The following is a 25,756-nucleotide window of genomic DNA, read 5'->3' as shown; positions in this document are numbered from 1 at the left end:
AAGACAATCAAGGCAGCAGCTGCCCAGGCTGGTTACCAGGGCTGGGTCCCATTTACTGCAGCAGGGAACAGCCGTCGTCGAACCAGCTCCTCGGAGCTGCTCACAGCAACAGGACTAGAGCGAGGCACATTGCAGCAGTCCAGCGTGAAGCAGCTTTGTTGATTCCTCCCTTCCCAATTTCCCACTGATTTACCCCATTGACCCTTCTCTCCCATCCCATCTGTAGTCCTGCCAGCCGAGAGCTAGGATTCACTCCCCTCTTCTCAGCAAGCACACACGTACACAGGAGCCCATCGAGCAAGGGGAAGGAACAGCTAGGACACTGGCTCCTGGTGCTGGAGGAACCAGTTCCTCGGGGGGAGCAGCCATCCAGAGGCCAGGAGGTTTTGGAAGCTAGATTTGCACCTGGCAGCTCCCAGGCCGATGCTGCCACATCAGTTCCATTCAGAGGATTGCCTATCCTTTAGTGGCAGAGCATGCCACAGCGATGGCTCCGCAGCCGGACGTCCCTTATTTGCACCCATGGCAAGGGCAGCTGCCATGCAAGTTTTCCCCGCCCGTATGACGCAGCCAGCAGGGGCATTCACTGTTGGTCTCCCTGCCTAGACTGACACCCCAGAGGCCGCCTGCACTGATGGTTCCGTGACTCAGCCCATTTCCCACCCTGCCCTGGTTTCCTAGCAGATGATGGTGTCAGCAATACAGTGACCAACTTACACATTCGGGGCAGATGCTCCAACCACCTCTGGAGAATCCCAACCCCAGCCCACTAACAGGCACAAACAAAGTTATCGAGGGCCAGGGACATCTGTCTACCGCAGGCATGAGGGCCCCTGGGCTCAGCTCTGGAGAGCACGGGCAGAATTGCTGCAGGGGCAAACCGGCCTGGCTTTGGAAGTCAGTGGAGTTGTGCCAATATACAAACAGCAGAGACTTTAACCCCACAGGACTACATAGCAGCTATTCTGATCTCACTTCACAATCAGGGACGTTGGGGCACGGTTACCAGCTGTTTGTCCAAATACAAGTTTAAGTCTCCTAAACTTCAAGTTATTTCATTCCTGGGGGTGGGGGGAAGTTTACAAAACTTCCTGTGTAAGTACATTTAAAAAAACGGGGAAAATTTAAAAGAAAAGTGTCAGATTAAAAAAAATTTAAAAAACCAACAAAACCCTTCAGCACAGTAAAAACACACAAGGATAGCAACGTCTTTTAGGCTATTAAAGCAGAAACTGTTCATCTCCAGCTGCCTGGTTTTCAGGGACACTCTGTTTACTTGCTACGTCACCCTCTGCTTGAAACGGACTAGATCCATTGTCCGTTTTTGTTGGACATCATGTTCCAGGCTGCTTTAACCTTGCTGGTTCTCATGCACTAACACAGCGGGTTGAAGACATTCACCTCAGGCAATAGTCAAAACCCAAACAAGATCTCTCTTCTATTACATTCTCTCCCCAACCTTTTCAGTAAAATTCTGGTTCAACAGGAGGTTCTGTAGTTGACATTGGTTTTCTAAAATATCTAACTCTGGGCACACAAGTACTTGACAGCGACCTGACAAACATTTCCAAACAAAGGCCTCCATTCTGCAAGAGGTTCGCTTCCCCAGCATACAGTTATCCCCCTGCAGACATACAGGAGGGATCTGTGCACCTGGCTTTAAACCCTTTGTGGGCACAAGACACAGCGAGGCAGGGCAAGCTCAGCAGAATCAGAGAAATAGGCCAGTGGAGCAGCTCTGGCCAAGCTAAGGGCTAGACTCCTCTAAAAAGCTTTACCAGTGTAACTGCAATTATACTGGCATAAGAAAGTGCATATGCTGGTATAAATGTGTCTACACTAGGCATCTATGCTAGGGCATCAGTAGCATAGACAAGGGTATAAAAAAACCATCCCCACCAACCTCTGGGCCAGATCTTCAGCTGGTGTGAACTGGTACAGTTCAATGCACTCTCAATCCAGTGACTTCACAGCTGCACTGATTGGTACCAGCTGAGGATCTGATCCTGTAACTTCAGTTTGGACAGCATCCCTTTAAACCAAGGCCCTAGCAGTTCCAGACTCTCCTGCACTTCCCTGCAGCTCAATCATCTGAGTCAGTGTCGTGGCGGCCGCTTGGCGCGGCGGTCTGGGGGGGACTCTCTGCCGTTTCCCTTGCCCCTGGAGGTTGAGTGCCGGCTGTGGCGGTCCCTGCTGCCACTCCTGTCGTTCCTGTGGGCTGGGAGATGTCGGCGAGGGGGGCTCCCTCCCATGCCCTCGCTGCTGGAGGAGTCCATGTCGTGCCGCCGCCTGCCGGGCTGCTTCTGTGCCTCTGGGCCCGGTGATGAATGGCTGTCACGCCAGCCGTCTGCAAGCCGCCGGGAGGATGATGAATGGTCCTTGGAGGGTGGGGCTTCCCTCCTCCTCCTGCAACAGAGAAGATGGGTCAGAGCCTGCGGGTGCAAACCCCGCGGCCCCCGAGAGGGGAAGAGAACAGACCCTCGGAGCAGGAATGGAGAGACAAGTGATAAGGGACCAGTCCCTGTATGCTCTAGCCTGGCTGAAAGGATGATGCAGGCAATGCTGAGATACTGTTCTGCACAGGGGAATATAGCCCAGGGAAGAATCCTACCCTGTCTGCATCTTCCCCTTCCCTTGGGCACGATCCCGCCCCCAGTCTTGGGGCTGGGCTACGGGGGACCCAATTCCAGGACAACGAGAACAAAGTTCTTCCAAACTAGGGGCCAGGTTCTGCTTTCAGTTACACCCAGCTAACCCTGCTGCCATGCCCAGTGTCAATGCAGTTAACCCTGGATTTACGCCTCTGACAGAGATCAGAGTCTGGCCCTAGAAAAATTCATTCAGGGGGGAGTTATTCTCCTGCAAAACTGTTCACGCTCGCTGTTCTGTTAAAGCCAGTTCATTTCAGTCCATGGCCAGGCCTCCAGGCTGGAGTGACAGCAGTGCATTTGTAATCAACTGTAGGTCACAAGGGCTGCTGGATGCATAGGGAACACCCAGGGAAATCTCCCTGATCTGCACAATGCTCATCAGCATGCCCTATGGTTTGCATACAAAGCACAGAGCCCCTCAGCTGAGATTTAACAGCTGCTGCTATGGAGAGGCCGCCTATTCCTGGGACTTCATTTCTTTTGCCGCAATATACTCCAGGACGTTTACTGCTATTAACACGTGGGGTTAGCGTAAGCCATCACCACTAGCTACACTGGCAGATCCCCTGGGGAAGGGTGTGCTGCACTGCCTTGAAATACCCCGTGCTCCCTCACCCAGACATTGGCCAGGGCTCTCCATGCCACTGGTACAAGCCAGCAAGGTGCCCCTGGTGACCTGGTTTTGAAAAAGGCAGCATGGGGGCTCGAGTCAGACCACTGGTGAAGGGACAATCTCCACGTCACCACATTCACGGCATGGGTAAGGGGTGTTAAATGACCCCAATGAGCCAGCAGGAGAAGAGACAGACTGCTGGCGGTCCCCTCTGGACACGGCCAGTTACTCTGTAGTCTACACGGGAAGGAATATTAAAAAAAAAAAAAAAAAAAAAAAAAAAAAAGCAGCTGGGTTGGTAGGTTTGTTTCTGGGATTCCACGGACATGTCCCTTATACAGAGTGCGGCAGCTCTTGGCTCACAGCGCCCTCGTGTGTTAAGTATTTGCAAATGCGTCAAAAAAAAAAACGTGAATGCACTAAAATGTAACCTTCACACGCCAGGTAAGCATGGGCCAAATGAGAAAAGCCCTTGGGACCCCCTAGTTCTGATCTCACACAGGTGTTACACCTGGGTAATGCCATGATCCTCAACTGAGTTACTCCTGGATTACACTGGTACAAGCGAGAGGAGAATGTAGGCTTGTTTATGCTAAGAACTATCCGCACTGACTCCCGTATACTGTGTGTGTGGATTGTGGTGAAGGCTAAGGCAGTGGGTCTCAAACTTTTGTCCTGGTGACCCCTTTCACACAGCAAGCCTCTGAGTGTCACCCCCCCTTATAAATTAAAAACACTTCTTTAAAAAAAAATATATATTTAACACTATTATAAATGCTTGGAGGTGAAGCGGGTTTTGGGATGGAGGCAGACAGCTCGTGACCCTCTCCCCCACATGGACAAACCTCACGACCCCCAGTTTGAGAACCCCTGGGCTAGCGAGTCCTAGTCCTGAGCCAACACCCCATTGTGTGAGGAGCTGTACAAAAGCAGAACAAGACGACAATCCCTGCCACCAAAAGATCTTACAAACTATTCTGTAAGATATTAATATTGAAACAAAATGTTCTAACCGTGGCTTCTTTCCTGCCATATGGGGTAAAGGTTTCAAACAGTGCGTAGAGAAATACTTAAAAAAAAAATTAAGAGCAGGATCTTGTTTTTAAATGAGCAAATAGCTAAATACTACCTAGACCCCGCAATTATACTGTAAGTTACAGTCAGACCAAAGTCTCTGTCTATCCTTGATCCAACATCCTGTAGCCATGGTTCTCAGTTCAGCACTGGAGAGATGCAGGCTGGTTTGTAGCATAGTACTACAGCAAGAATCCATTCTAACACCACTGATTAAAATCAAAGAGGTGTTCTGCCCTGGACTCTGAGTCTGAGATGTGGCACGCTCGGTCGAATGGTCCAAGGAGCAGCGTGCTATAGACTGCATGGAGAGAGAAGTCATTTAGCGCTTAATGGATGGACGATTTGTACTGGTGCTTGGTTGGGGGCACAGCTAGTACGGAAGTTAATCTAAAGCTGCTACACGGAGGGCTGGGGAAGAGGATGACGCACTGAGATTGGCAAGAGGCCCAGAAAATACCTACCCGCCACAACAGAAGAGCGCTCAGCAGGTTACTCCATTGAATGTTTGCATTTCAATCCCCACTGGAGAGGGCCGGGGGGCTGGCTCGGTACGATGTGCCAATCCACAGCACCAATGCCCCCCCCGAGCCTTTTTACTACCCAGGGAGCTAGCAGAGAAACTCTCAGGTGGTGGGGTCCAGCCACACCTGGAGCAGCTGCCGCACGTGGGCTCACGGCATTGTACAGGTGTGGCACAAATCAAGGTGCTACCTGACCCAATGCTGCTAATGTCAGAGTCTTCACAACAAGTGTCCTACCCTGGGGAGCAAATCCAACGACCGTGCGTCGAGCCCCAGCTTTATGCAACACCCCCTAATGCAACACCCCCTTCCCCGCCTCCACCCACGACCAATCTGTGAAGCTAGGTTACAAGAAGAAAATGAAGTGAGCTGTAGCTCACAAAAGCTTATGCTCAAATAAATTGGTTAGTCTCTAAGGTGCCACAAGTCCTCCTTTTCTTTTTGCAGATACAGACTAACGCGGCTGCTACTCTGAAAGAAGAAAATGGTTTCCCTCCCGCCCCCCACTCCCATGACACACACACTGACCTCCCTTGTCTGGGGAAAGGAGAGAGCACAATGCAGCAGACACACTTGCCACACAAAGGCTGCGGCAGGGAGGCTTTCCAGGCTGCTTGTTTTCTACGCACTTTCTAGCAACACAGCTGTGTCGTTACATGCCAAGAGCTCTCCCTCTGACAAACAAAATCCACCCCCAATGGGAGGCAATAGCTTTGTCAGCAGGAGAGCACTCCGGCCGACAAAGAACTGTTCACACCGGTGCTTCTCGTCGGCAAAACTTTTGTTGTTCGGGGGCTGTGTGGGGGGGTGTGTTTCACACCTCTGAACTACAAAAGTTTTACCGATGAAAGTGCAGGGTAGTCAATGTCTGAGTTTGTGAGCTCCAGGGTCAGGAAGGGGCTCAACACAGGAGTAACTGAGTGAAATTCTCCAGCCACACAGAACGTCAGAAAGTTGGTCTTGGTGTTATAACACTGGACTCGGACGACATGATTTCAATTCCCAGGTCTAATATCAACTTCCTCTGTGATCTGGAGCTCTGTGCCTCAGTTTTGCCATCTACAAAATGGGGCTATAATACCTAACACACTTCATGGAGCTATAATATCTAACACACTCACAGGTTATACAGGAGATCAGACAAGAAGATCTAATGGTCCCTTCTGGCCTTGGAGCCTACGACTGCCCTTGTGTTTGTACAGTGCCTAGCAAAGTGGGGTCCTGATCCCTGACTGGGGTCTTTAGTTGGTGTTGGCCCTGCTTTGAGCAGGGGGTTGGACTGGATGACCTCCTGAGGTCTCTTCCACCCCTAATCTTCTATGATTTTAGACACTGCCATGAAAGAGAAAGATAGCAGCAGCTCTGGTACCTTTCCCCATGATCTGGAGAGGGGGAGGAGGTGGTGGTGGCTGCTTCTTTCTTGTGATGTTTCTCCTTTTCCTTCTCTTTCTTGTGTTTTTTCTTCTTTTTCTTCTTCTTCTCCTTTTTGGATTTCTTGCTGCTCTCGGGCCTGCACGGTTAAAGAAACAGGGAGACATGCTAACGGCACCAGCGCTTCTTTGAAAGCGCAGCTGCATTCGCTGTCCAGGGGCAAGTTGCCAGGTCTCAGCCCAGTGCCTGCCCTCAGTGGCTCACTGCTGTGGATCACTCCATGAAAGTTTTGCAAGAACGGATTAAGCCCTGAGCTGCTCACCAGCTGCTGCAGCTATCTAATAATCTAGCTGTGTGACTGGTTGATTCACTCACACGGTATTGTTTCTTCCACACGATTGGTTAGCCCAGTGATTCTCAACCTGCGGGCCGTTTGCGGCCCAATCAGTGCCCAGTTGCAGCCCGTGTGACATGCTCAGGGGCATACAGGTAGCATTTATAGTGTGCGGATGCGGCCCACATAACACAGAAGCTGCAGGTGTGGCCCACCATGGTAAATAGACTGAGAACCACTGGGTTAGCCTCATCTTTATGAAACCACTTCTGCGCGGAAGGAAGTTAGTTTGGGATTAAACGAATCCGAGCTGCTAGCTGCAACTTTGCAGATGTCCACATGCAAAAGGCTTCGCTGGCAGGGAGCTCTGTGAAATCAAAGCGGGTGCAGACGCAGTCAGAGGGGAATCTGATTGACAGAGACACCCGGCTGTGGGTGAACAGCGTCTCATGATAGCCCACCGCAGCTCCCGCTGTGCGTCAAGCATAAGTGGGTTGCTCTTACCATGCCTCTTCCGCCTTTTCTTCCTTGCCCACCTTTCTCTTCGCCCCTGAGGCCTCCGGACTGTTTGCCGCTCTCTGATGCTAGATTTTCACAAGACAAAATGATGCACGAGACTGTCAGGCTGAGCGTGCCCATGGTTAACAACACAGAGCAGGTCCCACTGTATTACTGAGCAATACCAAGATTAAACAAGGTGGCAACGTAGCCGGGGGGGGGGGGGGGGGCAGGGCTGGCAGCATGGAGCTCCTTCGTTCTCACTCCGACGCCAATTCCCTGCTATGTGGCGCTGTCCACTGCACATAAAGGTTACACCCTGCGAGTTAGGTCACAGCCATGACAGCGTTGGAGCGACAGCTGGTGCTGACCGGCAGTGCCTCCCTGCAGGAGGGCAAAGTGGCGCCATCTTAGACTCTTGCTCTAGGGATCTTCTCTCTCGCCCTCAAGCTCCTCCCAGCCACGACCTCAGCTTCTCCTTGCATTTCTACTCCCCCCCCCGCATCTATTACCCTCCAGCTCTCACGTCTATCTACCCATGGGGCGGTTAGGGTTACTACACCAACTCGGCCGCAAGAGCAAACCCCCAATGCTCACAAGAAGGGATTTGATATTGTAGCTCCCGCTTCTCAGCCACAGAACTGGGCTGACCCCAAGCCAAACTCTCCTGAAAGTTGGGGGATGTGTCCGTATCGAGGGATTTGCCCTGTTACAAAGACAGGTGCTGGCTGCGAACTTTAGAGTTAGTCTGAAATGCTCCCAGAGTTCAAGAAGGTCAGGGGCCCAGAAAGCCAATTCAGGCTTATTTCTGTTATCCAGGTAATAAAGCTATATCCCTCCTGCCCAAAATCCTGCTCCCATGACATCAGTGACAAAATTCCAGATCCATTTGAACAGATGGAGAAAGGACGGTCTCTAGTAAAAGCCCTGGCCAGGGGCTGAGGACAGTTGGGTTCAATTCCTGCTCTGCCACAAACTTCCTGTGAGAGCTTGGGCAACTCACTTACTCTCTGTGCCTCAGTTCTCCCATGTATAAAACAGGGCCAATACTTCTGTAGCACACAGGGGTGCTATCAGGATAAAATCCACTAGTGATCAGGAGGCACTCAGATACTAGCGAGGAGGGCCACGTCAGCACCTACACAGACATGCGAGTAGGATTAACCCCTTAAAAAAAAAACAAAAAAACACACACCCCAATGCAGCCCTCACAATTTGCACGAGCAATGGGGAATGTGAAACTAACCCCAGAAAGTTACACTCTGGGAGTTTCGCTTGGACGGTAAAAATTAGGGTAGACGCAGCAGGGATCAAGCCTCTCCTATGCTCTGCAAAGCACCTAGCATGCAGAATGACGAGCACAGGGTGGAAAGACTTACAGTAAAAACAGAAAGCCCCAGTTTGGCAGCCTCTTTGTCCTCTTTGGAGAGCATCATTCTGCCAGCACCACCACTGGGGGGAAAATAAAAAGTAAAGATACACACACATACACGAGCGTACTGCAGGATTTTCTCTAGTCACCATGAGGGATGAGCCAATGACACTTTTGGAGCAATGCCTACTGGTTAAAGCAGGGGACTGGCAGTCAAGAATTCCTGAGATCTGTTCCCGCTCGGCTACTGAGTGACTGCGTCATCTTGGGAGAGTCATTTAACTTCTGTGCTGCCTCAGTTTCCTCTTGGGGCATGAGGATTCATCAGTGTTTGGAAAGGCCTTTGAAAACTCTCTGATGAATGCACTAGACCGGGGCACAGTATTACTGTTATTACTGTTAGCTTTTTTGACTACTGCTGTGCACTGAGCAGATGCAGAGAACTATCCACGATGGTTCCAAGATCTCTTTCTTGAGTGATAACAGCTAATTTAGACCCCATCATGTTTACGTATAGTTGGAATTATTTTTTCCTCGTGTGTATTACTTTGCACTTATAAACACTGAATTTCATCTGCCATTTTGTTGCCCAGTCACCCAGTTGTGGGAGAGCCCTTTAACTCTTCACAGTCTGCTTTGGACTTAACCATCTTGAGTAATTTCGTATCATCTGAACATTTTGCCACCTCGCAGTTTATCCCCTTTTCCACATCGTTTGTGGTTTTGGGGTCACCAGATTTCCTGCTTTAGCCACCAGAGGTTCTAAAGAGCAGGGAAAAGCACTGGAATTCTTATGCTAGTGGAAAATAGCCCCATACCTGGAACTCCCCAGCCCCAAGACACGGTCTGTATCCTTCTCATCGCGCTCTGCTCCGTCACGCTTACAGACCTCAGCGAGATCCTAGGAAGGAACAGGTTAGAAGGAGCAGTAAGTCCATGGACTTGACCAGTTAACCACATCCATGTATTAGAAGAACTGGGGGTGCTGAATTCTTCAATACTGTATTTTCCATAGTCAGGAGCACCCCTTGTGGAGCACTCAGGTGACCTGTATGTCCCCAGACTGAATGGAAATAGGAACAAGCTTTCAGTTGACTAAACCATGAGGCCCCACCATCACCACCCCATTTCTATGGCCCTTTTCAAGCAGCAGATCTCAATGCACTTTGCAAAGACAGGCCCCGATCCTGTAATGGACAGCAACAGGGCTGACCAAAACGGTCTCGTTGAAGTTAATGCACAAGTGCAGCAAATCCACCCCATTCTGCCAGTGGGATGATTGGGACCATAGGCACAGATCCCAGTGGGGTTCAATCAGGTATGTTCAGAAAGGGCAACTCACACTGACTTATCTGTGCCACATGGAAATTCAGCCTCCCAGGGCATTTTCAGTAGGAGCCCCCCCTCTTTTCCCTTCCCTGTAGGGCACCAGCCGATCGTCACTCTCAGCCCAGGAAGTGGTTATGTTCCAGCACTACTGTTTGTACCTTGTACACAGCTTGTCAAGAGCTGGGGAAGCCTCTGAGATCCAAGGGGCTGCGTGTAACACTGGTACTCTGCTAAGCCTACAAAACTGCTGTGGGACAAGCAATCATCCGAGGGAGCAGCTGACTGAGCATGGTCTGGAGGAAACAGCACTAGAGTGGGAGTCAGGACACCTGGGTTCTATTCCTGGCTCTGCCTCTGACCTTCCAGGCAAGTCTGTGCCTCTCCTATCCTCTGCCTGTCTTGTCAGTTTAGACTATAAGCACTTCAAGGCCGGGTCTGCCTCTCCATGTGTTTGTACAGTGCCTACTGCAGAGGAGTCCTGGCCTCAGTAGGGGCCACTATACAATATTTTTCTATAAATAAATAAGGTCCTGATTGCACAGCCTCTGAGCACTATAGCAGTAGAGTGATTCATGGGCAGTTTACAGAGAGAGGTAAATTCTGCCTAATACATTTCCAGTGAATCCCTCACTTCCATCTTTTTACGTCTTATTCGTCATTAATGTTGCATAGAGGCAGAATTTGAAAGTTAGCAAGTCCCAGTGCAGCGTATATTCACAGCAGTGTATGCTCATTCCCACTTAAGTGCCAGTAATGACAGCCAGACTGTGGGGAGGAGGGAGGAGGAGAGAAAAAGAGTTTTAAGGTGTCATCTGGCCGGCAAAACCAATAGAGCTACAAATAATCGCTCCCCAGTGGCGTGTACACCGTTCAATTTTAGCTCTGCCAGATCCCAAGACCCAGAACTTTAAAAATCACCTCATTCTGGTTACCATCTTGCTAACAACTTCCTAGTTCTGACCTGAGTCCAGCAGCGGATGTCTCTAGAACCAGCTACCCCAACTGAAGCAGCTTTGTACAAAGCACAACTCAACTAAAGCTCAGGAGACACTGGCTATTTAAGTCATGTCAGACTAAGGGCTTGTCTATAGCAGGGAAATTAATTTGGATTACGGTAGGGTGTGAATTTAAAGCTGAATAGCTATACCTGATTAACGCCCTAGGTGGATGCTCTTATTCTGGAATAATCCTTGTCTGTTCAAAGTAACACACTCTTTTTCCAGAGTACGAGTGTCCATAGAGGGAGTTAATCAGGAATAGCTGTTCCAGACTATGTAGACAAGCCCTTAGATTGGGCAAGGAAGCACGATGGTAATCAGAGTGATGTGATTTTTTTTTTAAAAAATAAGAACTGATATTTCATGACCCAGCAGGGCTGGGAACATTTTGGAAGCAGCAGTAGAAATGCTTTATGGACCAAGTGAACTTTCTCAGAGCCCCAGTCATGAATCCAGGCTCCGAAATAAAGTATTAAATGTCAGTAGGCTCATGAGTCAAACCCAGATAACTTGGTATGGAGAGGGCCTGTGGCCCTGCTGGAGCGCCACTTCCCGCTCCCTCCCCTGAATCTCTCGCACAAAGACCCCACCTCTCACACTCAGATGCCTACCGTACCTCTTTGCTCAGGCCCGTGGGCTGTTTCTTCACATTCTTGTAGCCCCTGGAAGAAATAAAATCCAGATGAGTTACAAAAGCAAGCGATGGCTGAATCACCCGTTCCGGGAGAGGGGCTGGGAGAAAGGGAGCGAGACACCAAGACTGCTTCTCCATCAGCTGAATTGTTTGAAGATCACCAGGTCACTAGACACAGAGTTCCTATTGCCACAAGACTGCAGGGGGGCTCAGGAAGTTGGGACATTTATCTAGTCGAACCTGTTTGGTGCTCACAAATGCATTTTTATGTGGTTCTCAGACACCACGGCAATGGGCACCCTAGAAATATCAGACAGAGCTGGTTGCCTACAGTCCCACAACACTAGATGAATTATTTGCATTATGACAGTCCCCAGAGGCCCTAACCAAGATCACGGCCCCACTGCTGCACAAACACACACAGTAAGAGATCAAAGAACTTATTAGCTAGGTAGCCACAACAGAGAAATGGTGGAAGAGGAAGTAGAGGTGACTTGCCCAGCTGTACCTGCAGATTTCAGATCAGATGAACCAAACTTCAAGGTGTCTTTTAAACTGTGGTTCTCAATATGTCATAGGCCTTGGAGAGGTCACCCGTTAGACCCACTTGCCACAGACTTACAGAGCCGCCATCATGGCCTCCTGCTCGGCCAGCCGGACTGCAGCCAGCTCGGCTTCTCGGGAGATCTGCACGTCGCCTTGCTTCCCCTTTGCATACCAGGTGAGGTCTTTGCCCTTCTGCCACCTGCCCACTGGAGCCATCAGGGAGTTGCCTGCCATTTAGAACAAGAGAAGCCTTCAAGAGACCTAAAGTGTTAGGCCAGTATGAAACATCACTTCTAAAACAATGCAACCGGACTAACGATAGATCACGCAGGGCCCAACACATAGGGCACAGTACTGGGAGTCAGGACACCCAGGTCTTCCACTGACCTGGGGGGGGTGACTGCGGACAAGGCACTTCCCCGTCCATTCCTCAGTTTATCCATCTGTAAAATGGGACTACTGATCCTGAACTCCTCTGTAAAGTGCTTTGAGATCTACAGGTGAAAAGTTCTATGTAATATCTAAGCGTTATTCTTGACAAGGTCCATGGTGTGATTCAAGGGCTCCTGTATAAGTCTAGGGGCTGATTATTTATTCTGAGGTGAAAAGACAGCATTTGGGCCAATTTGTCCCAGCCATTCAGCTTCCACTAATAGCAAACAATAACGTCTTACATTTCTATAGCACTTTTCATCCTCAGGGATCCAAAAGGGCTTTGTAACTCTATATGCATCGCTGTACTGAAATGCGGCCACCTCTGGGGTGCATGGTGGCAGCCAAACAGCACACAGCACAATGTACAACTTGGGGAGGGAGGGTGGCCAGACCCCAGGGCAAACCACAAAGCCTACAAAAGTGCCATTTAATGAACATACAGGGTGAACAGGACCTCAGGTTTTTATATCACAACAAATCCCAAAGTGATTTAGCAGCAGTACTGACTGTATGAATAGGGTTCACTTTGCCCAGCAGTGAAATTCAGCTACCTCTAGGTTGCTTGCTAAGGGAAGTGGTAAATTCTCCATCAAGTAGTTTCTATAAATGGAGATTGGCCATCTTTTTAGAAACAAGCTGCTTTAATTCCAACCCAAATAATTGGGTTTCCCACAGGAATCACTTGGTGAGGTTACATAGGAGGCCAAATTAGATGGTCAGAATGGTCCCTTCTGGCCTTAAAAATCAATGAAACACAGTAGTGTTTAAGACCACCACCATGACAGCTCTTAGGACATAAAGCAAAGAGCAACACCATCTCCATGTTTATAATATTAACACCAATATTCCCGTGTGTCCAGTTCCTAGTTACCACATGGACATGACATAAAATAACTGTCATAGCTGGTCCCCCAGCGTCGGCAGCCTCAGCAGAGAGACCAAATCCTCCTGTTGGCTCCAGAAGTGGTGCTCTCAGGTTGGGATCGGTGCTCATGGGGGAATGGCAGCAGGGAAGGTGAAAGCATGGTGTCCATGCCGTGTGCGTCCTGTAGGTATACCAAGGACATCAGCCTCCAGCGCTGCCTGTCAGGCACCTTTCACAAGAGCTGAATTCACACAAGACACTTTATGCAATGACAAGATAAACTCTTACCGAGGTAATTTTCCCTCTGTTTATCCGTCTTCACATCCTCCCAGTTGAACTGGTCCTGCCCCCCCCTCACTCCTCCCCTGGAGGAGCCGAACATGGTGCGGGAAGAAACAGCCTGCGGAGCTGGAAGTGAAATCGATCACCACGAGGTGCACAGATCTCTGCCCTGAGTCGTCCAGATCTAATAAACAGAGCAGGACAATCCCGAGGGTTACAGACCACATCCGACAGCCAACCAGCTTCCGCCAGACCCACATCATGTCTTCCCCCTCTGGCGTGTGAGCCATGATGGGACGGTGGCAAAGGACTGATTTTCCTAGGGGGGCACTGACTGCTAGAATCTGCACTAATTCCTGCAGCTGGCACAGGGTGCTGTGAATGGCAGCTTCCCGTGTTAGCCTGCCCCCACAATACCTCTGTGGGGATTCACCACCCCCCCGAGACAGACAGTGGCATTTCAGCTGGAGGTGCCTGCTCTCGTCTGGCTGGGGTTCTACAGAGGATCAAATGAGAGTGCATCCTTTGGGCACCCCCACTTTTTGGCCCTGGGAGGGAGAGGCTAAGGCTGTTTTCTGCCAGCATGATCTTCCCACTGGCGAGCCTTCCTCCACCCCTGGGTTTACACTGGCAGACAGAGGTGGAAAGCTGAGCTAAATCCATTCCACTGTCCACGCAAAGTACTTGGTGGCACCTTCCTAGCCCTAGAGAAGAGCAAGAATAGGTGTCCTGGGGCAGATTCCTTCTGCCATCCATGCCCTTTGCAGGCTATCCCAAGGCATGTGGAGCAAAAGAGGACACAGGTCACATCTAGCAGAACACAGGAGTTGCACGCCAAGGGAGACTCTCAGTTCTTTAGGGCACCATCCTGACAGAGGCAGTGCAGTGCTTCAGAGGAAGGCAAAACACCCCCATAGTGCCCTGGCAGATTTTTCACTATTGTATATGAGGAGGAGAAGCTCTTCCTGACCCCCGTGGCAATCAGCTTGTGCCCTGAAGCTACCCCATATCTTAGCATGTAGAACTATTGGTATTTTTATACTGTGCCATGAACACGAACACACACACATACTATTTTGCAGACTCCCGGAAACACGAGTTCCTCCCAGAAGAGGCCTCCCAGGAGACAGAAGCAACACAACCTGCTTTCCCCACAGTAACAAGGAACAAGCCTCTGTGACACAGAGTTCCTCTAGGTTTTCCATCTCTTTCCATGCAATGACCAGCCCCAAAGTCTCCCTCCCAAGCAACATGCCCCCGGGGAGGGTGCGGAGAAACCTGGCTCTAAATTACCCCTTCCTTTACATTTCCCAGGATATCCAGGTCTTTCTTTCAGAGTAGCAGCCGTGTTAGTCTGTATTCACAAAAAAATAAACGGAGGACTCGTGGCACCTTGGAGACTAACAAATCTATCTGAGTGGAAGCTTTCGTGAGCCACAGCTCACTTCAGCGGATGCATACTTTCTTTGCATCTCTGCTTTAGGCCCAAACACGGCAAGCTCACGCACTCTCAGCCACACCGAGCTACAGGATGGGGGTCGAGGGGGGGGGGGCTGTTTTAGGGATGTTTATTTTTGCAGAGCATGTTGTCAGCACAGCCATCGACCATAGCAGGGATCGACAGATGTTATAACAGCTCCTGGACGTCGCCCGGCCCTTTTTTTTTTTACATCCAGCTACCGCGTGCAAACATTCCTTATGAGGCAGGAAACCAAATCCTCTCCCTTAGGCCTTTAGACAGGGCTCATAAGGCTGGTGCCTGCTTTCTGCAGGCAGCAGAGTTCCTTTCACCAGGATTTTAAACCCAACCACACACGGCTCTAATGCCGGATCCCAACCCCCGCTCCAAGCCACCCCCCCCCTCCAAGCCAATGCCTCATTACCGGAAGACGCGGCGTGCAGCATTCAAAGGCGAGCGGGCTCAGTGCCCACTTCATGCTCCGCCGGCCCGGCTGGGCCCCTGGCTCCACGCCTCCAGTGCCTCGGTCCCTGCAGCGGGGCCCTCCCTTGCAATACCCCACGGCACTGCAAGCAAAGGGAACCCCCCAGGTGCCTCCCCCTCGGGGCGGGGCTGAGCCGCTTCCAGCCCGCGGCAAGGCGGCAGAACGCGGGTCAGCCTCGCGCCGGACCCGCCCCCGGGGCAGCGACTGGCGAGGAGCAGGAGCGGGGCTACCAGCGTGCCTAGGGAGCTACCACTGCGATGGGCAGCCGCGCGCGGGGGGGGCGGGGGAGAGCGCAAGCTGTACCAAGTGGCTGCAGGGGCGGGGGTGCGCAGGCAGCAACTCGGCGCCTTCGGGTGGAGAAGGGAGCCCGCAGCGCTTGCCCCCGTCCGGGCGGGGAGGCCGCGCGAGCCTGCAGGGGCTGTGTGCGCGCGCGCAAGTGACTTCGTGCCTCTGGAGTCCAAGGGGGCTGCTCCGTGGGCAAAGGCAGCCGCGCGTGTGTGGGTGGGTGGGTGTGTAAGGAGCTGAGTGTAAATTTACACCCCCCGGGGAGTTTCAGCCCCTGCATTTGCAAGGTGTTGACCCAAAGCGGTGACAGCTCTGAGTCCCCCCTGGACAAGTCAGCGTTGTTATTAACCACCGCTCCCCTTTGCCGGGCTGTTGTGAGGATTACACGATGTTGGTAAAGCTCTGAGAAAATGCAAAACGCAACGGATTAATTGATTTACGATGGAAGACCCTCATAAAATAAACCAGATTAGTAGGAGGTAGCTGTGTAAGTGTGTATCCACAAAAACAACACGGAGTCCTGTGGCACCCAACTCCTTGGTTTTTGCAGATTAATTGGAAAGGCCCTATAAAATATGAATATATAAGACCCTATACAAATAAACCAGATGCATATAAAAGGCCCTATGAAACATATGTTAATATATAAGACTATAAAATAAACTGGATGTATACGAAAGGCCGTATGAAATATATAATGTATGAATATAAGATCCTATAAAATAAACTAGATGCATATGTATGGCCCTATGTGATATACAATATGAGACCCTATTAAATAAACTAGGTGCATATAAATGGCCCTATGAAATATACAGTATATGGGACCCTATGAAATAAACCAGAGAGTTACATATGCAAGATAATTCACTTTTGAAAATTTTAGATTTAGGATTTTTGTTTAAAGATTTATATATATACAAAATGTGTCAGAGTATGATGAGAACAACTCTGGGTGGGTTTCAAAAGGGGGAGAACCCCCCACCTGTTCTAAATCCCCAAAACGCCAGGCAGGTCAAAATAATTGAGTTTATATTGACGAAGTGAGGAAGCTTTCGGTAGGTCAGAAGGCCTTTCCCAAGATGGAGAAGTGTAATATGTTTGAACTAACCAGTCCTTCTCAAGCACACTTAGTTGAGATGACTGGTTTCTATAAGACTGGGGAGTAAGGCTATGACTACACGGTACTTTTGCTGGTAAAACTTTTGTCAGTCAAGGGTGTGAAAAAAACACTTGCTTGACTGACAAAAGTTTTACTGATGAAAAGCACCCAGTGTGGACAGTGCTTTGTTGGTGGGAGATGCTCTCCCGCAGACAAAGCTACTGCCGCTCGTTGGGGGTGGTTTTAATTTGCTGGCAGGAGAGCTCTCTCCTGCCGGAAAAGAGCAGCTACACAGGAGACCTTACAGCGGCACAGCTGTGCCGTTGTGCGGTATGCAGTGTAGACACAGCCTAAGAAAGAGCTTCCACATACTCTCTGATATTCTTCCAAGGGAAAGTTGCCTAATGCTTACAGAAGAGGCTGAGCATCAGGACTCTTCTATTCCTGGTTCAGTGTGGTCAAAGGCATGTCCCTTAGGCTGGGATTTTCAAAGGAGCCTAAGGGAATTAGGTGCTTAATCCCTACTGAGTCAGAGCCTTAAATGCCCTATACCTCACTTTTCCTAACAGCTAAAATAAGGAGAATAATATAGGTAGGAATAAGAACAGGAGTACTTGTGGCACCTTAGAAACTAACAAATTTATTAGAGCATAAGCTTTTGTGGGCTACGGCCCACTTCATCGGATGCATAGAATGGAACATATAGTAAGATAGATAGATAGATATACACATACATACATACATACAGATAAGTTGGAAGTTACCATACAAACTGTGAGAGGCTAATTAGTTAAGACGAGTTATTATCAGGAGGAGAAAAAACACGGCTGCTACTCTGAAACCTGTCATAGGCAGGAATGGTTATAAGATGTTATTCCTTAGTGTTTGTAAAACATTTTGATAGCCTCAGGGGAGAAGGGTTTCAGAGGGGTAGCCGTGTTAGTCTGTATCAGAAAAACCAACGAGGAGTCCTTATGGCACCTTAGAGACTAACAAATGTATTTGGGCATAAGCTTTCGTGGGCTATAGATGTGCTTGTTATTGGTTGCTAATAATAAAAACATTTTTTTAGAACACTTGTCATCCATAGATCTCAAAGCCCTTTACAAAGGAGGTCAGTGTCATGAGTTCTAGACCAGTGCACTATCCATTTGACCACACTGCCTCCCTACAGCCATTGGGCTGTGAAGGCACATTACTGAATGCTTGTTGGAACATCAGGGTCTTTACTAATTCCACACTTCTCATCTCATCCTCGTCCCTGGGAGTCTGATGTAGCTCCCTGATCAAATCAGTGAAAAGATTCCTATATTTATTTATTTCACCATCCGAACAAAAGCCATTTGTGACCAGGGTCCCAAGGGAGCCAACTGAGGTCACTCAATTAGGATGAACTGCAAAGAATGGGGCAGGCTAAGCCCCAGTTTATGAACGCCCAGCCAGCCAGTTAGCTGTAAAATCCCTCTTGGTGTCTGTTCTCTGCTTGCTTTACCTGTAAAGGGTTAACAAGCCCACAGGTAAAAGAAAAGTAGTGGGCACCTGACCAAGAGAGTCAATGGGAAGGCTAGAACTTTTAAATTTGGGAAAAAAACTTTCCCTTTGTCTGTTGTTCTCTGGAGAAGGAGATACAGAGGAGCAATGCTGTAAGGCTTGAACCAGGTATGAAAATTCATCTTCCATACCTAGAAGAAATTATTTGGATAGGGAATGTTTAGACAGTAACAATCAGGTTTATTTTTTATTTTGGCTTGTGGATCTCCTCTGTGCTTTTGTTTGCTTGTAACATGGAATGGCCCTAATTACCATTCACAAACTTTCTAACATTCTTTAAAGGTTGACTCTCGGTTATTTGACCTGCAAGCTGCTTAACCCTTTCTGGCCATGTGTCAAACTTGTAGAAGAGCCGTTGCAATTATATAACAGTGGTAGTAACAGTGGTTTGCATGGTCATATTTTAATCAGACAACATCACACCATTGCTTCAAGCTTCTGTCTGTAACTGATCATCATAATATCATTGATTTTGTTTTAATTCTTAGTTTTACAGTAATGGTAAAAGGGTCATGAAAATTGTTACATTTGAAAAAGGACTGACCAACCAGAAAAGACTGAGATATGTTAATCTGGGCCCTTAAATTCCTAGATTTGTTTCTTAAACATGTACCTCCAGTAGGTAATATGGCCCAGATCCTTAATGGTATTTAGGCACCTAATCCCCATTTATTAATTGGGAGTTACGTGCCTAAACACCTTTAAGGATCTGGGCCTATGTTCTTTAACCAGGAATTTTCATAAGAACAGCCATACTGGGTCAAACCAATGGTCCACCTAGCCCAGGTCCTGTCACTGACAGTGGCCAGGGCAATTTCAAGTAATCCATCCCCTGTCGCCCAGTTCCAGCTCTCTGGCAGTCAAAGGTTTAGAGACACCCAGAGCACGGGGTTGCAACCCCTGACTATCTTGGCTAATAGCCATTGATGGACCGATCCTCCATGAACTTATCTCACTCTTTTTTGAACCCAGTTATATTTTTGGCCCTCACAACCACCCCCAGAAATGAGTTTCCCAGGCTGACTATGCATTGTGTGAAGAAATACTTTAACCGCTGTCTATTAATTTCATCAGGTGGACCCTAGTTCTTGCATTATGAGAAGAGGTAAGTAACTCTTCCTGATTCACATTCTCCACCCCATTTATGACTGTACAGCCCTCTGTCATATCCCCCCTTAGTTGTCTCTTTTCTAAGATGCACTGTCCCAGTCTTCATAATCTCTCCCCTTTCAATCAGTTATAACTAAAGCAAAGATTATGTCACAGAATCCGTGAGTTACAAAGACCTCCATAACATTTTCCGCTTTAGCCCCGGTGGGGCCCCTGCAGCTCCCTGCTGCCATGGGTGGCAGGGGACCCCGCAACTCCCAGCCACTGTGGGTGGCGGGGGAGACCCTGCTGCTCCCAGCTGCCGGGGCCAGCAGGGGGACCTCGGAGCTCTCAGCTGCTGTGGGTGGCAGGGAGACCCCCGCAGCTTTGAGCTACCATGGGTGGTGGGGTGACCTCACAGCTTCAAGATGCTAAGAGGGCAGGCTGGTGGGTGCTGGACTCTCCTCACTCCCCATTTTGTCACAGTTATTTTTAGTAAAAGTCAGGGACAGGTCACAGGCCTCCATGAATTTTTGTTTATTGCCTGTGACCTGTCCCTGGTTTTTACTAAAAATAACTGTAACAAAATCAGGTTTCAGAGTAACAGCCGTGTTAGTCTGTATTCGCAAAAAGAAAAGGAGTACTTGTGGCACCTTAGAGACTAACCAATTTATTTGAGCATGAACTTTCGTGAGCTACAGCTCACTTCATCGGATGCATACTGTAGAAACTGCAGAAGACATTATATACACAGAGACCATGAAACAATACCTCCTCCCACCCCACTCTCCTGCTGGTAATAGCTTATCTAAAGTGATCATCAAGTTGGGCCAAGATTAGAGACCACTTCTGGGTTGGTGTGATGGGGTGCCCACCCCACACAGGACTTGAAGGGGTTAAAACGGCCAGGCCAATTAACTCCATAGGCTGCACCAGGAAGAGGAGGCAGGGAGCAGGGAACTAACTGGAAACAGGCTCAGATGGGGAGGAACAGGTGGGGGGGGGTCTGTATAAAGCCGGGTAGCTGGCAACAGAAGAAAGGTGCAGGGAAGTAGGCTGCAGTCACTCCCTAAGTGGAGGGAGTTGGGAGGCTAGCAAACCCAGAGAGGGGAGGAAGCCAGGAAGGTAGGAGAAGGCTCAGGGGAATAGCAGCAAGGAATAGGAGTGTGACCAGAGGGCCTGTCAAGGTTCCTTCCCCACTCTGAACTCTAGGGTACAGATGTGGGGACCTGCATGAAAACCTCCTACGCTTACTTTTACCAGCTTAGGTTAAAACTTCCCCAAGGTATAAACTATTTTACCCTTTGCCCTTGGACTTCCACTGCCACCACCAAACATTTATCTGGGTTTATTTTTATTAGGAAAGCATCATTTGGAAACGTCTTTCCCCCCCAAAATCCTCCCAACCCTTGCACCCCACTTCCTGGGGAAGGTTTGGTAAAAATCCTCACCAATTTGCATAGGTGACCACAGACCCAAAACCTTGGATCTTAAGAACAATGAAAAAGCATTCAGTTTTCTTACAAGAAGACTTTTAATAGAAGTAAAAAAGAATCACCTCTGTAAAATCAGGAGGGTAAATACCTTACAGGGTAATTAGATTCAAAACATAGAGAATCCCTCTAGACAAAACCTTAAGTTACAAAAAAGACACACAGACAGGAATATTCATTCTATTCAGCTCAGCTTAATTTTCTCAGCCATTTAAAGAAATCATAATCTAACGCATATCTAGCTAGATTACTTACTAAGTTCTAAGACTCCATTCCTGTTCTGTCCCTGGCAAAAGCGTCATACAGATAGACCCAGACCCTTTGTTTCTCTCCCTCCTCCCAGCTTTTGAAAGTATCTTGTCTCCTCATTGGTCATTTTGGTCAGGTGCCAGCGAGGTTACCTTTAGTTTCTTAACCCTTTACAGGTGAAAGGATTTTTCCTCTGGCCAGGAGGATTTTAAAGGTGATTACCCTTCCCTTTATATTTATGACAGGGCCCCTGAGCTGGCATTTGGAGTAGAGGGCTGGCCCAGGTTCCCCTACCAGTCACAGGGAACATGGTGCAGTTGACACAGTAAATGGAAGACTGCCATTTCCTATGGAGGGACTTTCATACCCTGCAAAGGGGGAATATGTATTGTGACCTGGCCAGAGGGATGAGTCATGAAGAGGAGCCTGCGGTTCCTGGAATAAGAGGGGTCTGCCGCGTGAGAGGATGGGAGAGATGCTGACATCGGAGAGCGCAACGCTCTTCCAGAGCTAATCCCCAGGACAAGGTGCCACCAACAGTGAGTGGACCCTGTGACAGGTGGTGTTGACTAGGTGTGGAAAGAACTTCATCCAGCATTGCTCAGCCTCATGTACCATGTCCAAAAGTGAGGGAGTGGGAGAGAAGTTAAAGGGAAGGGGAAAATAGGATACCTCCCCCCCACCACACACACACACACATTTAAAAAGCGCTTGTGAAAATTACAAGGAAGCCAAAGGGTTAAATGGCAAAGGCACCAAACTCGTTTCTGGGCTGATCTTAACATAGGCCATTAATCTCAGTTTAAAGTCTATTTGCATTAAATGCCATCCCAAAGGAATGCAAGGTCTGTGTTTTGTCAGAGATAATTAGATCTACAGTCTTAACCTTGTGCAGCGACAGCCCCCATGGCTCCACACCTGCACACACCGTGTGCATCATATTATTTATCCTTTATTCAGCACCGCAATCTTTACAGATATTAAAGCTCAAACCCTGCTCCAGGGACCTTACAGTTGAAGCCCCCAGTCCTACAAACACACACACCTTTCACTTTCCTCAGCCCCATTGAAATCAATGAGAGGACTACCATGTGAGTCAAGTTAAACATGTGTGTAAGCTTTTGCTTGATCCTCTCCTCACTTTAACACGAGGAGCAGCAACTGACTAAGGGAGGAAGGTAGGAGATGGCTGAGCAAGCGCTGCAGTATGAAAAATCATAAGATTGATTGTCATAGATGCAGCATATCTATCTCCATGTCAATTTTAGTTTTGCTGCTTATCTGCTGAACAGTTTACTATTGCTGTATGTTTTGTGGGATGGATAGGAGGAGAGGGCTTCTCTCTAAATACTCCTGCTGCTAATAGCTCATCTTAACTAATTAGCCTCTTACAGTTTGTATGGCAACTTCCACCTTCTCTGTATGTATATATATATATCTTCTTACTATATGTTCCATTCTATGCATCTGATGAAGTGGGCTGTAGCCCACGAAAGCTTACGCTCTAGAATCATAGAATCATAGAATATCAGGGTTGGAAGGGACCCCAGAAGGTCATCTAGTCCAACCCCCTGCTCGAAGCAGGACCAATTCCCAGTTAAATCATCCCAGCCAGGGCTTTGTCAAGCCTGACCTTAAAAACCTCTAAGGAAGGAGATTCTACCACCTCCCTAGGTAACGCATTCCAGTGTTTCACCACCCTCTTAGTGAAAAAGTTTTTCCTAATATCCAATCTAAACCTCCCCCACTGCAACTTGAGACCATTACTCCTCGTTCTGTCATCTGCTACCATTGAGAACAGTCTAGAGCCATCCTCTTTGGAACCCCCTTTCAGGTAGTTGAAAGCAGCTATCAAATCCCCCCTCATTCTTCTCTTCTGCAGGCTAAACAATCCCAGCTCCCTCAGCCTCTCCTCATAAGTCATGTGTTCTAGACCCCTAATCATTTTTGTTGCCCTTCGCTGGACTCTCTCCAATTTATGCACATCCTTCTTGTAGTGTGGGGCCCAAAACTGGACACAGTACTCCAGATGAGGCCTCACCAATGTCGAATAGAGGGGAACGATCACGTCCCTCGATCTGCTCGCTATGCCCCTACTTATACATCCCAAAATGCCATTGGCCTTCTTGGCAACAAGGGCACACTGCTGACTCATATCCAGCTTCTCGTCCACTGTCACCCCTAGGTCCTTTTCCGCAGAACTGCTGCCTAGCCATTCGGTCCGTAGTCTGTAGCGGTGCATTGGATTCTTCCATCCTAAGTACAGGACCCTGCACTTATCCTTATTGAACCTCATCAGATTTCTTTTGGCCCAATCCTCCAATTTGTCTAGGTCCTTCTATATCCTATCCCTCCCCTCCAGCGTATCTACCACTCCTCCCAGTTTAGTATCATCCGCAAATCTAATAAATTTGTTAGTCTCTAAGGTGCCACAAGTACTCCTGTTCTCTAAATACTGGTTTGGGAGACCTGGGTTCAAGTCCCAGCTCTTATTTTTGCAGAAGTGCTTATGTTATATTCTTGCCTATCACCACAGTTATCAGAGTAGCATCCTTAAAGTGTGTATTGAGAACTCTTTATTATTTAAATCAAAACTATTTTGTGAATCCATCTTCCAGCTATGAACCGTACCCCTCCCTGCCCACACACTCTCGGTATTTGATCTTTACTATGTTGTCCCCATTTGAGCTTCTGGCAAATGTTACCATTGTCCAGCCCTTGGTATACCACAAGTCCCGCGGGCTTGGAGTCCGTGAAATGCTGTGCTTTCTTAGCTGCCATTGAAGTCAATGGAAACTGTGGGTCCTTCTCACTTCTCAGAATCAGGCTCATTATTTCTCAGTGTAAGCAGGGTCTGAATGAATGCTTCCCTGACAGCTAGCTGGGAGGGGAAAGAGACTATGAGTGTTTTATGTAAATACAGTTTGCTCCTGCTCTGTTTACAGCTGGGCCCAAAGGTGGGAGGGGAGAGTCCCTAGGTCCCCACCAGCAGCTGGATACGGTACCAGTGCTCAGGTAGGCTAGAGCACTCCAGTGCCAGGTGGGGCTCAGCAGGACTCCAGGGCAGACCCCTTTTGAGGAGCTGCTCCCATGCAGCCAAGTGTGATGGGCTCAGTGGCACAGGATCGGGCTCTTTCCAACGAGGGTGGGAGAGAGGAAGCTATGGTAGCCTGTCTGTCCTATGCACTGTATTACAGACTGGGGCAATCAGCTCCTGATCTCCCTGGCTCCTGGCCCTGCTGGGGAACGATGGGTCTGTGCTGGCCTTTCACTTGCCCTGGGACCCCTTGGCCAGCTGGGAGCTGGTGGAGAGCAGAAGCAGCAGGAGGCTGTGGGCTTGGAGCTGGACCTGCCTGGCTGCTGGGTGAAGCCATCCCATTACACAGGTCGCCTGGCCCGAGCCCAGCTCACCCTGCTTTGGGGCCCACCAGCGACAGCTCCGAATTGCCAGCCAAGGAGGGCACCAGGCAGCTGGGCTCCAGAGGAAGTGCAGCAGGTCACTGGTGGGGGGACATACTCAACGAGCAAGGAGGTCAGCTCCCTGGGGAGAGCCAGAGCATGCATCCCAGCAGGAAGGGGGCCCTGGCCTGTCGCTGACTCACGGGCACAAACCGTCAACACCAGCTGAGGCCCCGGCCTGGACCTGCTGCAATGCCCCTCCCCCGACCTGAATCTAGTCCCAGCCCAGACCTGTGGGGGAGGGGTGTCTATCCTGCAGCCCCAGCCCCAGAGCTGCCGTGGTGGTGAGAGGTGATTCTCCCCACCAGCCCAGCTGCTGCTGCTGGAAGAGCGAGCTGTGGGGAGTCCTCTCTCTGCCGTAGCCCCAGAGAACCCTCCTGCACCCGAAACCCCTCATTCCCAGCCCCACCCCAGAGCCCGCACCACCTGCACCCAACCCTCTGCCCCAGCCCTGAGCCTCCTGCCACACTCTGAACCGCTCAGCCTCACCCCCATGAACTTTGGTATGTGCACCACTATGGAGGCGATAAGAAAAGGAGGACTTGTGGCACCTTAGAGACTAACCAATTTGAGCATAAGCTTTCGTGAGCTACAGCTCCCTTCATCAGATGCATTCAGTGGAAAATACAGTGGGGAGATTTATATACACAGAGAACTGAAACAATGGGTGTTACCATACACACTGTAACCAGAGTGATCAGGTAAGGTGAACTATTACCAACAGGAGAGCCGGGGGGCGGGGGGGGGGGAAACCTTTTGTAGTGATAATCAAGGTGGGCCATTTCCAGGAGTTAACAAGAATGTCTGAGGAACGGGGGGGGGGGGGGGGGGAGAGGAGAATAAACATAGGGAAATAGTTTTACTTTGTGTAATGACCCATCCACTCCCAGTCTCTATTCAAGCCTAAGTTAACTGTATCCAGTTTGCAAATTAATTCCAATTCAGCAGTCTCTCGTTGGAGTCTGTTTTTGAAGTTTTTTTGTTGAAGCATTGCCACTTTTAGGTCTGGATCAAGTAACCAGAGAGATTGAAGTGTTCTCCAGCTGATTTTTGAATGTT

General features: G+C 49.2%; 1 protein-coding gene across 1 annotated transcript; it reads right to left on the bottom strand.

Annotated features, from left to right (window-relative positions):
* Nucleotides 1-1,138: 1,138 nt before the first annotated feature.
* C2H1orf35 (chromosome 2 C1orf35 homolog) lies at nucleotides 1,139-15,674 on the bottom strand. Its single transcript, XM_077808466.1, has 9 exons — nucleotides 15,410-15,674; nucleotides 13,533-13,710; nucleotides 12,021-12,171; nucleotides 11,381-11,426; nucleotides 9,256-9,338; nucleotides 8,445-8,517; nucleotides 7,072-7,151; nucleotides 6,232-6,372; nucleotides 1,139-2,406 (listed from the first exon to the last, which is right to left on the bottom strand). Exons 2-9 carry the CDS (start codon nucleotides 13,624-13,626, stop codon nucleotides 2,097-2,099), a joined length of 978 nt encoding a protein of 325 aa, XP_077664592.1. The 5' UTR covers nucleotides 13,627-13,710; nucleotides 15,410-15,674; the 3' UTR covers nucleotides 1,139-2,096.
* Nucleotides 15,675-25,756: the final 10,082 nt, after the last annotated feature.

The sequence above is a fragment of the Eretmochelys imbricata genome, chromosome 2 (assembly GCF_965152235.1).
Source record: "Eretmochelys imbricata isolate rEreImb1 chromosome 2, rEreImb1.hap1, whole genome shotgun sequence".
Taxonomy (NCBI): Eukaryota; Metazoa; Chordata; order Testudines; family Cheloniidae; genus Eretmochelys; species Eretmochelys imbricata.
Note: the sequence above shows the minus strand (reverse complement) of the source record. Positions and strands in the feature narration are given on the sequence as shown.